At 42.2% G+C, this 18,227-nt stretch overlaps 1 protein-coding gene across 1 annotated transcript in view; it reads right to left on the bottom strand.

The window, feature by feature from the left end:
• Positions 1-395: 395 nt before the first annotated feature.
• LRRC20 (leucine rich repeat containing 20) overlaps positions 396-18,227 on the bottom strand; it is a 373,282-nt gene continuing 355,450 nt past the window's right edge. The window contains exon 5 of the mRNA XM_075216594.1: positions 396-721. Within this exon, the coding sequence (XP_075072695.1) occupies positions 603-721 (119 nt within the window). The 3' untranslated portion in view covers positions 396-602. The remainder of the gene's footprint in view (positions 722-18,227) is intronic.

Below are 18,227 nucleotides of genomic sequence, written 5' to 3' on the forward strand. Positions count from 1 at the left end.
TCCACCGCTTTTTGTGTTAAAATGGCATAATTCTAAGAACAAAGCATTTATTTTATATTTTTGCTCTGTTAACACCATTCTGAGTTTCTTGCTAAATGGGCTTCCACATGCAAAAATATGGGGAAGCCTTTGCCTGTAAACCCAGACGGAGTTATCATTAACAATGTTTTCACCAGAGGTAACCCCTTCTCCAGTAAACACTTTATCATGCTGTAAACATAAAATAGATATTTAATAGTGAGGGGAAAAAATAAAGCTTCCTATCAAGAGTATTTTTGTCTGCAAGATTTAGTGCTAGATTTCACCAGAGTTTTAATTTTTAGACTAAGGGAAAGCTAAGTAGCTAGTGTCCTCTTTACTCCTCGTTATCAGAAATAACAAATCACAACAATAGGTGATTTGAAAATGATTTTATTAAAGCAGCTTTTTAACTTAATAACCAAAACATTCAAACACCAATCTTGCAAAGAAAGCACACCGATGATTTAAAACAATCAATTTTAAAACAGAGAATAAGTCTTAAAATTTGAATAGAGGGCTGTTCAAGTTGAATTACCATCTAGAAATCACATATGCAAAGCTGATAACTCATATTCTACAGCTTACATGGCAAGTTCATATTTAACAGTGCAGAGGTTCAAGTTTTCCTTATTTATAGGATTCAGCTTCACGTTCACAAGCGAGAGATGTGGCATGTTATTCAACGTCTCAACAGGAATATCTATGAAAATAGAAAAACAGAGAATATTAAAATGTTTGGATTTATGTAAACTAACAGATAATGTAAAAATATTCACATTTTAGTATAATTTCTATTAGGCAATTAGGCACATTATGACCAAGGGCGTGTTACAAAGGATAACATGGACTCAGTACTCAGGCTTGCTGGTGGGCTTCCATGCCAGCTGCTGCTCAACTCACTCCAGCACACTACGGTCTGAAAAAATAAACTGGGTTGGCAGGAGCAAGGAGGGCGCTGCATACAGTTGGCCACAAACCCCCACAAGCTTGAATTAAGACATTTATGTGGTTTAAAAGGAGTTAACAGCTTCTAGGCACCTCCTCCTCCTGCCTGCAAAAAAAAAACCTATAACACTGTCTGCAGTCTTGGATTGTTTTAATGAATTTCAGTTTCAACAAAATGGTCACCATGACTGTTCTTACTTTTGGCTCTAGGGTATGGTTCTTACCTATGTTTTGGCTCTAGTGTTTCTGTGAATGCAGTAACAGTAAGTTAGTTTTGAAATTCTGCCGTTTCTAGGCTGCTGAGAGTTGTATATTTTTTACTTATTTGGATGTAAGGTGTGGATTAGTATTAATTTTGTTGCATTACTTTACAAGGTATTAAGATATTATTTTGGTAAGAGGTTAATATGCCTCATTCTTATTTTCTTATATAATATATTTATCATATGTTATTAAATTTACATACATTTACTTTTTATTATCAACATTATAATTGTTATTATTTTTGCGGCCAATATTTTCTTTTTAGGCTTTTACCTGAAAGTATTTGAAAACCTCCCATTTTGAAATCCTGCATTTGCCCCTATCTCCAGGGACCTTTTTCACACAGTGTCAGGAGCCGTGGCGGCCGCTGGCACCGTCGCGACTCACTTCCTTTTAGTGCTGGCGTCCCGGCCGTCTCCATGACGCAGAATGTTCTAATCAGCGTGCCCCTGCAATACAGAGCAGCCAGGCGCATCCGCTGAAATTGGTACAGACTGTGGGCTAATTAAATTAATTAGTTATATTACCTGCTGCCTGTGGTCTGTTACAAGGCAAAGCCCTGATTGGTCAGTGTCACTATTTAAGGCAGGGAGGGCTTAGCCTCCCTGCCAGTTATAGCGTCCAGTCTGCACTGTTGCTGACCTGCTCTGAATTCCTGTGTTGTTGATTTGCCGTTGTGACCTTTGCCTGCATCTTGGACCTTTCCTGTGACTCTTGGCGTGTTTTCTGACCATTCTACATTGCTTGTGACCCCTGACCTCAGCTACCATCTACTCAACCTCCTGGCCTGCCGCTGCGGTTCTGTATAACAAACTTACACTACGTCTGAAATTTAGTCCTGGGGCATCTGAGTACCTGTGAGCGAATAAAGCTCTACGGGAAAGGCGGCTGCTAAAGGTGAAGACCTCTACCAACTAGTTCTGTAAGTTCGTTAACAGACCGTCAGCCTAACATTATAACCGGCCCTAAAAAATTTCCAAGAGGAAATCCTTGGGATGGATGACACTGGAACCAACCCATCTCCAGCTCAGGTTCTGGCTGGTCAAATTCAGACCCTGTCACAGATGGTTCAGGGATTATCATATCGTCTGTCTGCTCAAGAGGAAGAGGAACAGAGGGTTCCAAAATTTAAAGGAGAGCTGTAAGCTCTACTTCCGTCTGAGACCTCGGTCTTCCAGCTCTGAACAACAGAGGGTCGGGATCGTCATCTCCCTCCTCCAGGGTGATTCCCAGTCATGGGCCTTTAGTCTGGCTCCAACAAGTCCAGTCATGCAGTCCGTGGACGCCTTCTTCAATGCTTTGGGTCTGCTCTATGATGAACCGGATCGAGTGGCCTTCACTGAGGCTCATCTGAGGGCCTTGAAGCAAGGCCGGGGCTCTGCTGAGGAGTACTGTGCTGAATTCCATTGATGGTCGACTAACAGCGAGTGGAATGATCAGATCATGGACACCCTGGTACATTATCAGTCTCCAACATCCCTGGAGACCCTCATGTAGCTCGCCATTAAGATCAATAGAAGGATCAAGGAGAGGAAGACGGAAAAAGAAGCACCATCTTTCTCTTCCGTTCTGCTTCCGTTCCCATATCTGTGGACACTGCAGCTAGGGGCATACCGTCTCTCTTCTGAAGAAAAGAGTAGAAGGCGGTCACAAGGCCTCTGTCTCTACTGTGGCGTCAAGGGCCACTTTTCCCGTTCTTGTCCTAATAAATCAGGAACAGAGCATGCCTAGGGAACGAGGGGGAGGTTCACCTAGGCCTACTAATCGTTTCCCCAAAAAATGCTGTCTTGGTTCCAGCGCATGTCACTTATGGTGCATATTCCGTGGCCGTTTCGGCCTTCATTGACAGTGGTGCTGCTGGCAACTTCCTGGACATTGGGTTTGCCCACACTGCCGGAATCCCTTCTGTAAAGCTCAATTCCGCAATTGCAGTTTGTGGCCTGGATGATAGTCCATTGCCTGGCAGCAAAATTCTTCATAAGGCCCCTCTGCTGCAGCTAACCGTGGGTGCTCTTCACTCTGAAACTCTGTCTTTTTTCCTCATTGACTGCCCGTCTATCCCTTTAATTCTGGGCCATCCCTGGCTTTCCCTCCATAACCCTGTAGTAGATTGGGTTAAAGGGGAAATTACTCAATGGAGCCCTTATTGTTCACAGTCCTGTTTGACTTTGCCCCTCCGGATCTTGCAATCAGTACCTGAGCAGCTTCCTTCTCAATACCATGAGTTTTGGGATGTGTTCTCTAAAAAAGCAGCTGACTCTCTACCTCCTCATTGCGCCTTCGATTGTGCCACTGATCTGATTCCTGGTTCCAGACTACCCAAGGGGCGGTTGTATTCTCTCTGGTCCCGAGACCAAGGCCATGTAGGCATACATAAAGGAAAATCTGGAAAAAGGGTTTATCAGGCCATCTAGATCCCCAGTAGGAGCCGGATGCTTCTTTGTATCAAAAAAAGATGGTGGATTACGGCCCTGTATTGATTACCGGAGTCTCAACCAAATCACGGTTAAGAATACCTCTTCCCCTCATCTCAAACTTTTTGATCAGCTAAAGGTTGCCAACGTCTTTACCAAAATCGATCTCGGCGGAGCATACAACCTCATCTGCATCAGAGAGGGGGATGAATGGAAAACAGCATTCAACACACATTCTGGCTACTACGAGTACCTGATCATGCCGTTTGGTCTCAGCAACTCACCTCCCGTGTGTCAAGATCTTATTAATGAAGTGTTCCGTGAATTCCTTGACCAATTCGTTGTCGTGTACCTGGATGACATCCTGATATATTCCCAGTCATTGTCTCTTCATTGGTGTCATGTTAAGCAAGTTCTCCAAAAGCTCAGGGAGCATCATCTCTTCGCCAAGTTGGAGAAGTGCGAATTTGAGGTGCAGAACGTGTCATTTCTGGGATACATCATCTCCATGGATCCAACTATGGTTCAGGCCATTCTGGATTGGGTACAACCCAATAACCTCAAAGCTGTTCAGAGGTTCTTGGGCTTCGCAAATTATTATAGAAGGTTTATCTGTGGTGTCTCTGATACAGTGGCCCTTATTGTCGCCCTTACCCAGAAGGGAATGGGTCCAAATAATTGGCCTGCTCAGGCCGTTGCCGCATTTGAAGCCCTCAAAAAGGCATTTGTCTCTGCTCAGGTTCTTAGACACCCTAATCCAGATATACCCTTTGTACTAGAGGTTGATGCCTCGGACGTCGGAGCTGGCGCCATCCTCTCCCACAAGTATTTACATCCATGTGCATATTTTTCTTGTAAATTTTCTACCACTGAGCTAACTATGACGTAGGTAACCGAGAGCTGTTGGCCATTTAGTGGGCCTTTGAAGAATGGCGTCATTGGGTGGAAGGGGCCATCCATGTGATCTCTGTGATAACTGATCACAAAAATCTACAGTATATCCAGTCAGCCAAACGGTTGAATCCTATAAAGGCCCGCTGGGCACTCTTCTTTACCTGGTTCAATGTCATAATTACCTACAGACCCGGTTCTAAAAACATCCGGACGGATGCCCTATCTAGGAGCTTCATGTTGCACAACGTTCTAGTTGCTGAACCTCTGCCTATCATTCCATCGTCAAGTATCCATGCTGGACTAACTCAAGACATGGGAATGACTCTTCATAGGTTTCAAAAAATAGCTCCTGCTAACACTACAGTGAATGGTCTGTTTGTTCTGGTCCAACTAAGAAAAGCGGTCCTTACTGAGGCACATGACAACAAGAATGCCGGGCATCCAGGAATTTTTAAAACAGTAGAAATTCTCTCTCATGTCTTGTGGTGGCCCTTATTATCCACAGATGTTAGAAATTTTGTCCTGTCCTGTGAAAATTGTGCATGGAATAAGATCCTTAGGAACTGTCCTTCAGGCCAGCTTGTTCCATTTTCCATTCCTTCGAAACCTTGGACACATCTATCAATGGCCTTTATCGTTGATCTCCCATCTTCTGCAGGACATAACACCATATGGGTGGTTGTAGACCGGTTTAGCAAGATGTCTCATTTTATACCATTAACCAGACTTCCCAGTGCCCGAGATCTGGCTATTCTCTTTGTTCAACCTATTTTTCAACTCCATGGGCTCCCTGCTGATATTGTCTCTGATCATGGTTCCCAGTTTGTTGCACAGTTCTGGAAATCTTTCTGTACCCTTCTTGGAATCAATATCAGCCTTTCTTCCGTATACCACCATCAATCTAACGGTCAAACTGAAGGGGTTAACCAGGCCCTGGAGCACTTCTGACGGTTATACACCTCGGAATTCCATGACAATTGGTCCTCTCTGTTACCCTGGGCGGAATTTGCATATAATAACTCATGTCATTCTTCTACTCAGACTTGTAATTTTGGGTTCCACCCCAGGTCCAATTCCTTGTTTTCGCTTAGATCCACTGGTCTTCCGATGATACATTCCACAGCTGCAGACCTCAAGGTTATTTGGAGGAAAGTCCAGTCCTCTTTAAGGCCAGCCTCATTTTTCTCTAAAAAAAATTCTGACCGCCATCGTACAGTCTGTTCTTTCAAAGTAGGACAGAAAGTCTGGCTCTCAACATGCAACATCAAGCTCAGACAGCCCTGCAAGAAACTTGGGCCTCAGTTCTCTGGACCATGCACTATTATTAAATAAGTCAACCCTGTAGCCTTCAGGTTAAAAATGCCTTGCTCCTTGAGGATTCCTAACACCTTTCACTGCTCCCTTCTCAAACCAGTGTTATACCCAAGCCAGTCTCAACATCTCCAGCCTTCAAGTACTCCGGCACTGGCTCTGGATGGACCCCAGAACTTTGTTGTTCAAAAATTTTTCGATTCTAAAAGAGTTCAAGGTCAGGTCCAATGGAAGAATCGAGGTTTGGAAGAATGGTCCTGGGTTCTTCAAAGGCGCCTTCATGCCAAAAAGCTTGTCCAGAAATTCTTCAAGCAATTTCCTAGGAAATCGGGGCCCTTTAACCCCTCCTCAAGGGGGGGGTACTGTCAGGAGCCGCAGCGGCTGCGGGCACCGCCGCGATTCACTACCTCCTAGTGCTGGCGTTCTGGCCGTCTCCATGATGACCGGGGCATCACTTCCTGCTTCTCGACCCCGACCATTGCCATGGCAACGGCCGAACGCCGAGTATTATAATCAGCGCGCCCTGGCAATACAGAGCAGCCGGGCACGTGCGCTGAAATTGGTACAGCCTGTGGGCTGATTAAATTAATTAGTTATATTACCTGCTGCCTGTGGTCTGTTACAGGGCAATGCCCTGATTGGTCAGAGTCACTATTTAAGGCAGGGGGGCTTAGACTCCCTGCCAGTTATAGCATCCCTTCTGCACTGTTGCTGACCTGCTTTTGATTCCTATGTTGTTGATTTGCTGTTGTGACCTTTGCCTGCATCTTGGACCTTGCCTGCTTGCCTGTGACCCTGACTCTTTGGCCTGTATCCAGGATTACGCTGTTTTGTCTGTGACCCTGACCCTTGGCGTGTTATCTGACCATTCTACATTGCTTGTGACCCTTGACCTCGGCTAACGTCTGACCATCCGCTACCATCTACTCAACCTCCTGGTCTGCCGCTGCCGTTCTGTTCTGGTCTGGTATCTGAGTACCTGTGAGCGCATAAAGCTCTACGGGATAGGCGGCTGCTAAAGGTGAAGACCTCCGCCAACTAGTTCTGTAAGTTCGTTAACAGACCCGCAGCCTAACACACAGTAGCATGCTCCTGTGTGAAAAAAAGCAGTAGGAGTTCACACAACATTAGGAGAACCTCCTGGATAGGCTGAATACCAGACCCCAAGTAAGTAATCTTTTGAGACCCTGTTTTAGTTTGAAAATTCCTTTTGTTTGTGGCTGGAATATCCTGGTTTGGGTGGAATTATGCTTAAATGCTCAGACTCTATACTAGTACTAATAATAATTCCATACACCACACACAACATGCTAGTAAGACCTCAAAGAAGAAGCTATCTTTGGGGAAGACAGAATGGGAAGAAGAGAAGCAGCAGAACTCAGAATTGCCTGAAAGCCAGCAGGTGAAATGCATTCAAATAATAACTACAGTAAAAATTATTCTTCTTTTTTTCAATCAGCAAATTCAGATTACCCGCCAGGAAAACTAACTGAAAGCCTACGGCCTGATGGATATAGGAAGCATGGATAATTCAGTGATGATTGGTGAGCCTGGACATGGCTTCCTGATTTATTTGATGAGTCCCCGAGCCAGTCCTAGAATCAGCATCACTTCAGCACAGACTGATAATGAAGAAACCAACCCTCAGTCAAATGAATACAGAAGTGATATTGAGGATGGGCTGATATCACAGCAATATTTTAGCAGCAAGAAAGATGCCTTCTACTTTTACCGCAACCACTCCTACCAATAGGCCACCTCTCTGGGACCTGTTTTGTTGTCCACCTCATCAGTGCTATTTAGACAGCAGCATGTCATATTGTTGTGGAAACATGTGAAGGAGGACACTGCTGGTATAATTTAAAAATACAACCAGTAACATGGATTTGGTATTCCCTGCTGGCACAGTATAGTTATTGGACATGACTAACCCTACCCAGCTATGACTGACAGATAAGTTATCCACTCAGTAATTGTAATTTTATAACTAGAGTGAGAAAAGAGAATTTTTGTGATTTCTGGTTACATATTTGTGTAAACTGAAAACTTAGAACTTAATTACACTCCTGACACTTCCTGAGCAACAATTTACTAATTAAAAAAACTTTGTACTACACTGTAATTTTTTACATACTGATTATTTAGATGTTAGTACATAACTGAAAATCTTTTATTTTAGTTTGCTGTGATAGACAAAGAAATCCCCTATATCGGCGGTTCCCAAAGTGTGTGCTGCGGCTCCCAGGGGTGCCGCAGCGCTGTCACTGGGGTGCCGCAGGCCATCCATAGAAAAAAGAAAGAAAACAAAAACTTACCAATCCGCGCGGCGCCGGGACCCAGCATCCACCTCTCTCCCACAGCTGTCACTGAATATCGACATCAGTGACAGTTGTGGGAGAGAGGAGGCTGATGGGTCCCGGCGCCGCGCGGATTGGTAAGTTTTTGTGTTCTTTCTTTTTTTTATGGCTGGCGCGGGGCAGAGTGAGAAGGATCGTGACAGCGGAGTGGGACAGCGTGACAGCGGGGCAGCAGAGGGGGACAGCGTGACAGCGGAGGGGGGCAGATTGAGAAGGATCGTGACAGCAGAGCAGGACAGCGGGGCAGCAGAGGAAGACAGCGGGGCAGCAGAGGGAGACAGCGGGGCAGCAGAGGGAGACAGCAGGGCAGCAGAGGGGGGACAGCGGGGCAGCAAAGGGGGACAGCGGGGCTGCAGAGGGGACAGCGTGACAGCAGAGGGGGACAGCAGGCAGCAGAGGGGGACAGAAGGCAGCAGTGGGGGGCAGCATGGCAGAGGGGGGTAGCGTGACAGATGGCAGCAGAGGGGGGCAGTGTGACAGAGGGCAGCAGAGGGGTTCAGCGTGACAGAGGGCAGCAGAGGGGAGCAGCGTGACAGAGGGCTGCAGAGGGGGCAGCATGCCTGAGGGCAGAGGTGGCAGAGTGCCTGGAGGCAGAGGGGGCAGAGTGCCTGGAGGCAGAGGGGGCAGAGTGCCTGGGGGCAAAGGGGGCATTTTTGTATACAACTAAATAAGTATTTCTGTCCTGACCTAAATACTTATTACAGTTTTTTGACCGAACTACTTCTAAAACAGGGCTGCTCAGTACTTATTTTGGAGGGGTGCCTTGAAAAAATTTGGAGACTCTAAGGGTGTCACAAACTGCAAAAGTTTGGGAACCACTGCACTATATTAAATTCTGCTGGTACAGTATAATATATTCCAGTATGATCTATTCAGTATACTGGAAGCAGCAAGAACATAGTTACCAACTTATTCTCTTACAAGTATGGCGGGAAGGAGCATTGCAAATTGCATAATGTAGCCACGGGATGTGGTCAAAATGACACGACTTGTCAGGTGGCTCCCCTCCTCCCCTTCTGATAAGAAGTGGGCAGGATGCGGGAGAATGGCCTGCTTTTCCAGGAGTCCAGGAGACCTATCCAGAACTCATGAGTGTTCCAGAAATTCAGGGAGAGTAGTCAAGTATGAGCGAGGACACTTAGAATTTGTCTTGCAATATTACCTGCTATAATTATTACATATAGGATATTATGATGAAAGCATTCTAAATATATATTTTGATTTTGAGAACATTGAAGTTGAAAGATATGAAATCAGTGACTATATCATTAATTATTCTTGTTTGAAGGCAAGAAGTAGATTTTATTACAACTATCATAACATTAGACATACAAGCCTAAGGATTTGCTTTTGGGCTCCATAGTATTGGTAACCACTGAAGAATGGTCAATAAATGTAAGAAGTCACCTCAAAGTACAGATTATCATCACATGTTGATCCCTTCCTTGTCATGAACTGTGCTATTATATTACTATTGAGTATAAGGGACATTGGGTGAAGCGTTTATCCAAGTGTAATATGGTTACATTTTTAGATTGAAAGGAAATTAGTTTACTTGGCACTCTGTTTAAAATAATGAATAAAGAATGGTTTACACCTTGTACAAAGCCATGTAAAGTTCTGGTGTATTTCCATGCCTAAACATTTCTACAGAACCCTGTAAAATCAAAAACACTTTCATATACTCTATTTAAAAACAAACACAAAAAAACGCTAATTGTTGATCACACTCCTCGATATTCATTCACTATATCAATATTTTTTGGTTGATATTATTGATATTAAGAAATGATGCTGATAAAATCATACAATTTATTAAAAAATGCATATAAAATATATATAAACTGACAAATCTCACTGTATAAATAAAAATGCAGTACACCTATCATAAACAAGTTCTTCAAAACAGAAAATATATATTTCACAGAGCGTAATAATTTCAAACTACAACACTAGTAGGTCATTGGCGATTATTAATAATAAAACAATTGGGTAGTATTAGGCAAAGTTGTTCACTCCAATCATCATCATCTATTTATACAGCACCACTAACTCCGCAGCACTGTACAGAGAACTCACTCACATCAGTCCTTGCCCCATTGAAGCCTACAGTCTAAATTACCTAACATACATACACACAGACCGAGAGAGACTAAGGTCAATTTAATAGAAGCCAATTAACCCTTTACTATGTTTTTGGAGTGTAGGAGGGAACCGGAGCACCCGGAGGAAAGCCACGCAAACATGGGGAGAATATACAAACTCCAGACAGATAAGGCATAGTCAGGAATCAAACTCATGACCCCAGTGCTGTAAGGCAGAAGTGTCAACCACTAAGCCACCGTGCTTCCCCCAATATATGACATTTTAGTTTAAATATATTTTACACAAATAAAGATTATATAAATCCAGATTTTCCTTACGCTTGCTCAAACCTCTAATTAGGAACAGCTACATAGCCCTATCATTCTAATAGGCTATGCCAGTGGTTCCCAAACTGTGCGACGCCACTCCCTGGGGTGCTGCGGCGATCTCACAGGGGTGCTGCAGCCAGGACTTGTGGTAAGCAAGGTGAGGAACTACTTGGTATTTACTTTGGCTTAGGGGTGCCTTAAAAAATGATGGAGACCCTAAGAGTGCCTTGAACTGAGAAAGCTTGGAATACACTGGGATATGCAGTCTCATCCACAGAAACAAATTTAGTGGCACATTAAACTCTGCACAAGTTAGTTATGTGATCTGAAATCCTCATATTCTTATTAATTTATAATGAGCAGTCATGAAAATAACTCTAGAATCAGGGGCGGAATTAATATAGATCTTACGGAGAGTTTTCCTTCTAGGCTGATGTCCCACCTATGACGTCTTGGGGACAGGTGTGGGTTAGTCTATTTTTAAATTAAATGATTTGGGCCACCATCATTGTAGGCTGGCCGTGTGCTGCCATTTACACAGGCAGCACAGCCTCTAGCTACTCACGTGTGTTCCCATCTCAGCTGAATACATATATATAATTAGAATATATATAAACAAACATTTATATATATTTATTTATTTTTTTCAAGATAGAGAGGGCACTCACATTTCTGATATATATTCTTTATTACATACCCTTGTGTTTCTAACTCCCATTGTCCTATAGATTGTAAGCTTTCGAGCAGGGTTCACTTACCTCTCTGTCTGTATGTATTACCCAGTATTGTCTTATTAATGTTTGTTCCCAATTGTAAAGCGCTACGGAATTTGCTGGCGCTATATAAATAAATGTTGATGATGATGATTTCAGTCCAGTATCTTACATATAAGGTTGACGTTTTGGCCCAATACATGTCCTTTTATTGCTTTATGCAACAGTTGTCTTGAAAATGGCCCGAGTATTGGACCGAAACATCGACTGGGTCCAATACCAGGGCTGTTGTGATAATGGAGCTCTGTGAAGCACCCTAAATGATGACTTCTTGAAGATGAGAGTGCAGATTTTAAAATATATATATTATTGGTGATGAGAGGTTAGGATTCTGAGAAATCCAACACATTTGAGATTTGTGGATCAGAGTATAAACAAAATACAAAACTCGATTCTTTGCTACTTGTTGGCTGTACTAAAAGAGAGTGCAGAGAGTGACTAGAGCGTTAGACAGGGTGAAATAGGGAATTTTAAATAGAAAACAATAGTTGTGATTATTTTTAATTTAGTTTATTTCTGTAGTGATCAGTCAGCTAGAATAGTTTGCTGATAGATTGGGTGTCAATCTGTCAGAGAGTTTAGATACTGGCTACTATGTATAGTATAGTATACTATATATAATATATAGTACTGAAGGAAAGTTTTTGACACTTAAATGATGCGGAAACTGCTGTTTCCGCATCTTTTAACTATGTTTGCCATGAATTAACTGGCTAGCAGAGATGATTTCAGTAAAGGCAATGTGGAAGTCAAATAAATGGATGAAGTCGGCTAAATTAATTAATATAGGTTCATGATCCGATTACGATCAGTACGTCACGTGTAATGATGCAATCGCATGGATTAATAACACACACACTTACATTCACATTTTCACTTGTAAATAGTACACATTTTCTAAAAGTCCCAATTCACACTTGACCATTTAATAAATGAATTAAAGGCTATTTACAGACAATATTATAGTAAATTTATTTATGGTTCAGGTCCTCTAAAATATAAAACATTCAGGGGCATATTCAATTGTTGGCGAAAACGCCAAAAATCTTGCGGCGCGCGCACTATTACCATTATTACGGTAATAGTGCGCGTAAATACCGTTATTACGGTAGTTTTCTCACTGGATTTCAGCACGTAGCTCCCTGAGCTGCGAGCTGAAATCCAGCTTACTATTACTGTAATAACGGTAATAGTTTTAACGCCACGGGAAATTCAAAGAATTGAATATGCCCCTTGGTGTCATATTAAAACCTATTTCACCAGCATTAGCCCAGTTTCGAAAGAGTCGCAAGTTATGAGCAATATGAGATTAATACTCAAAAGCACTCTTCTTATGTGTCAGTTTAAACTGGTTCTTAAGCAGGAAGACACGTAGGCAACAGTTGGAGTGAGCAACCCCATCCTTTGAGAGATCAAATGGAATGACCCCTATGACCTGCAGTCCACTGGAGTATCTTTAACCCTGGACCAAAGAAGACCTCTCTTAGTATAATCTGTGTATATTTTGTGACATCATCAGTGTTTTTTCTAAACTTAACCACATAAAAGCAACCTGATTTAGGAACAGCCTCACTATTTGCCAACAGACATCAGGATTGACAGTCTGTGGGCTGCACTATTAATGTGTTCTGCTTCATTTTGCTATTAAATCTCTTTTGTGCTTTGGAACCACATTAATCGCATCAGACAATATTTATTGATAGCAACATATACGAACATTACAATTTGGGGGCTCGTCGAGCGATGCCACATTGCTCAAGGATTTGAAAAACCTACTGATTTCATCTTACCAACAAAGGGTGTAGACGCGTCATATACAAGTAAGAACGCAAATAGTTCTATGCCTTTTGTCATCCAGTGTTGCCAAACCGAATATTCACTTTCTGTAATCTAAGGGATGTTTGCGAGGACTTAGGGACAAGAAATAAATATTATTTCTTTTTCATGTCATTTTGCGATTTTAACATGGTTTGTTTGCAAAGTGTATGCATATATTTTCTTGTATTGCCACATGTTTAAATGGTTGTATTGATAGATATTGCTGTTTTATTTTATAGTAAAATTAATTTTTTTAAATCTCTGATAAGTTATTATCAACGCGTGGGAAAGTATTTTTCTGTACAGAATACAAAAGTGTATGACTGTTGAGGATACAAGATATAAGAAGACTGTTGAAAAAAACAGGGTATAAAGTTGACGTCAAGGTTGGTATACAAGGTATACGTTGAAAACGAAGGTGTACGTAACAATCCCAATAGTAATCGCAGAGCTTACCGATCGCTCTGTAAGCGGAGCAATCGGACTGCAGGATTACATACACAACTGTGATTATGACTTGTGGATTTGTTGGAGGAAATTCACTGGAAAGGTTGGTATTATTGAATATTTAGTGCTCCCAGTTCTAAAGTACTTAGCAGGAGCCACACTGGGGAGGGCGGAATATTGTTTTGTGCTGTAAAGTGTTGATATTTACGTTCTCCTACTAGAAAGTGACTGTGTTAGGGACCTCAATGTGTACACTGGTAATCACGTATATTGTTTAGAGGTACAGAGTTGAGAAGTGAGTGGACGCAGATTACAAAATTTGTCCACGGAAACAAAAATCTCTCTAGCGGGTGTTTTGTACTGTGAAGCGTTAAGGAATCTATTTCCACATGGGTGCTAAACAAACATGTGAGCTGGTCGATGAAGTACGGGTTAAGCAAAGGATAATAGGTTCGGCAAGGTATATTATGAGTGTACAATATGGTGCGTACACAACAGCGTACTGTGATAAGTGGATCAAGATGACCGATGAATGTGTGAAACCCTTTCCTAAGGTTGGCAGTTTTGATCCAGAGGTATAAAATACTGTTAGAAATAAAATCTGGTTGATAAAGTCACTGAAAAGGATAATTAAACACACTGATTATTTAAAACTGTAGCAACAGAAAGGGAGTGTGTGGTACGATAGTGCATGCACAGCAGAAGGTAACATTGTGAAGCAAAGAGACGTGAGCGCAAGCACATTCACATCGCCGTATGAAGATGGGGGTAAAAGTACAACCAGTACAAAAAATGATAAAATAACATAAGTAACTTATATCCCATTTTGAGTGCTATGCAAGGTAATGTTTCTGAAGAAGATGAAGAACCCACTGTTATTTCAGCCATTACACATGCAATTAATATGCAAGAATTGCCACGCAGACAAGGAAAGGGAGCAGTCCCACCAGCAGGGGCAGCAGCTGAAATCGCTGAGATTGTTTTAGAAACCAAAAGGCGGGGGGACATTTATTCAGTACTTCCAGCAATTAGTCCAGAATGTAGTGATTTAGTAGGCTTATATCCTGTCTGTACAATAGCAGTTCCTAATGGGAAAGCGGACAAAGATGGTGTAATTCCCATAGAACAAGTAACAATACATTGTTCATGAACTAGATCTGAGCTTCATTCAATTATGTCTGATTTCCCAGACCCAAGAAAAGATTTGGCCAAATGTCAGAAATTTGTTAAAGATTTGGGTAATGCTCATGAGCCAACTTCCTTCCAATATGTACATACAAAAGTTTATTAAGGAGTGTATTTTGGAGGAAGATAAGTCTTTAACAGATGAGAATAATCAAACCAATATAAAATATATAACCTCCCAATTGGGTATATACTTTCCAGTAGTAGTAAATTGGAGCAAAAATGTTCCCTATTAAACAAAAAGAAGGTGAAACTGCATCAGATTATTTTTCCAGAGCCCTGACAGCAATGACCAACTACACAGGGGATATCAGACATAAAGGATGACGTGCATCACAGGGAGGTAGCTGTTGTAGTACTAATGAGTGGTCTTAGGGAGAATCTAAAAAACAGGGTACAAGCCTCTTTGCCTATTTGGAGGGGAATCACGGTAGACGCCCTTAGGGAGTCTGCTGTGAAACATCACAAAAATATAGGTAAGAGGAAAGAGGCACAAAATGAAAGGTTGATGATGGTAAGTATCCAGGCACTGTAAGGACTACATACACGAGCACAGACCCACAACACATATTAGAGCGAACGAAAACAGCAAGGGACAGTGAGGTATTTTAAATGCTCTAAAGAGGGACACATAGCAAGGAATTGTAGAGAGACAATATAAGGGGGAATATGGGGACAATAGAAGATTTGGCACAGCTAGAAGAGAGTCAACCAAAAAGGGAGAAATCCAAGGTCTCCAATCAGCTGCCCGCACACATTGTAGCAGCAAATGTTCTGCGGGAAAACAATAACCAACACTAAGGGGTAAATGTATCATCCTCCGATTTTTTCAACTCGCCGGAAATCGGCGACTTTGCAGGTAAAATTTAAAGCGGCGATGGCTTGTAAAGGCAAGTTTACCTTTACAAGCCATCGCCGCTTTAAATTTTAAATGCAAAGTCACCAATATCCGGCGAGTTGAAAAAATCGTAGGATGATACATATACCCCTAAGTGTTAGGTCATACCTGCATTCTACAACCAGTTAGATTAAATGAGAATCTTAGGGAAGAACCTACAGTGACAGTTGATGTATCTGGAGTAACACAAACTATTCTTGTAGATACAGGGGTGGCCAGGTCCGTAATAACTTCCCCCTAAAATTTAGAGGTTACTAACAAAACTGTTCCAGCTATGGGAGTATCAAGAAGAGTGCTACATTACTTTTTAACTAAACCTGCAGAGGGTACTATCGGGCCCCTGCATATCAAGCATTCATTTCTCTTGGTTGCAGCGGCTCCTTCTAACCTACTGGGCAGGGATTTATTGTGCAAAATGGGATGTGTTATTTACTGCACCCCTGATGGAGTATTTCTGGATATGCCAGGGAAGTTCGCACATGAAGTGCAGGACATATTAGACACTCCACAAAGGCTAATGCTGCACTCTACTGTTCTAGAAAAAAGTCCATCTCAGGTAGTGGAAATGTTTTCACAAATTCCGGGTTCCCTATGGATCAATGATGGACAGGACACTGGATTGATCGCAAATGTAGCTTCTGTAATGGTTCATCTGAAATGTGGGAGGCAAGCTCCAAAAATCCCACAGTACCCATTAAAACCAGAGTTGGAATTAGGGGTGTATTCTGTAATTGAAAGGCTGTTGCTACAAGGAATTTTAATTTGTACATCCAGCACAGCTAACAGTCTAATAACAGTCCCAGTGAAAAAGAAAGTGGGGAGGGGCTACAGATTAGTCCAAGACTTAAGGGGAATTAATAAAGTAGTTGAGAGCCAATTCCCCATAGTGCCCAATTCAGCTGTCATCCCTATGCAGATTCCACCATCTGCCAGGCATTTTACGGTAATTGATCTTTGGACTGCCTTCTTCTCTGTTCCTCTACATCTTGACTGTCAGTATCTCTTTGCCTTTTTCTATAAGGGGGTACAATACACATGGAAAAGATTACCCTAGGGGTTCATTGACAGCCCCAGTATTTTCTCCCATGCCTAACATGAATGTTTACAATCCTTCTAACCAAGCAATGGGTCTGTTCTAATTAAATATGGTGACGATTTTTTGCTGCACTCTGATTCGTTTCTGTCATCTGTGTTTGATACTAAACTGTTGTTGCTTCATCTCTCACAGACCGGACACAACAGCAGAACCAACAGCAAATATGTACCTTCTTAGGGATGTGTGGGTATTTTAGATCATGGATTCCAGGGTTTTCCATTCTGGCCTTGCCATTTCAGGGATTAGTCACATCCTCAAAACCTGAGTGTGTATAGACATACAGAGGGGTTAGAGCAAATATTCTTTAAGGTTAAAGAGAGTCTCACTAAAGCACCTGCTTTGGAAATACCGGATTATGAAAAACCTTTTGAGCTATATTGTACGGAAACTGATGGCTGTGAGGCTAGCAAGCAGGTAGCATACCACAGTGCACAACTGGACATTGTGGCAAGATCTCTCCCTATGTGTTTGAGAAGTGTAGCAGCAACTGCTCTTCTGGTAAGTAAGAGTGAGGATGTAGTACTAGGACACGATTCAACTGTCTATACACCACATGCAGAATGTGCTCTGTTAAATTCTGCTCAAACTAGGCATATTTCCTCACCTGCAAATATCACCATTAAACTGTGCAATACTTTAAATCCAGCTACATACCTACCATATGTGCCTCAAGATGCACACAGGGTGGAAGGAGAGGAGACTCCTGAGGGTGAATTTGGCAGGAATACTGATATGCATGATTGCATGGAATGTCTGAACCAAACTTTTACTGCGATACCTGACATACGTGACTAGATTTTACCTTTTACATGGATGCGAGTTGTCACAGACAAACTGACACAGGAGAACTATGTACCTGCTATGCTGGTGCAGATGAGGATGTTATAGAAGCTGAACCCCTTGGTTCCCCTCACTCAGCACAACTGGCATTGAGAAGAGCGTGTGTGCTGGCAGAGGGTAAATCAGCTAATATATATATATACACTGACTCTAGGTACATTTTCAGTGTAGTGCATGATTTTGGAGCCATTTGGTGTCTTAGAAACTGTAGGACAGTGGCAGGCACATGAATAGCACACATACAGCACATAATGGACTTTTAACAGCAATACAATTATCAAAGGTGGTAGCTGTCATCAAGTGCAAAAACCGCACATATGAAGAAGCCTCGGAAACAGTGGGTAATAAGCAGGGCAGATGAAGCTGCAAAGTGGGCAGCAGGTTTATCTGTAGACATGTACTTTATGGCTGACAACCTCATTTGATCATAGATCCACAGGATGATTAAAAAAAATAATACCTCATAAAGATGAACAAGTAGCTAAGACAGCAGCAACAGAAACTCAAAATACTGTCAGACACTACCTATCACAATGTTGAACCTGGGGAA

The sequence above is a fragment of the Mixophyes fleayi genome, chromosome 6, assembly GCF_038048845.1.
Source record: "Mixophyes fleayi isolate aMixFle1 chromosome 6, aMixFle1.hap1, whole genome shotgun sequence".
In the NCBI taxonomy this organism is placed as follows: Eukaryota; Metazoa; Chordata; class Amphibia; order Anura; family Limnodynastidae; genus Mixophyes; species Mixophyes fleayi.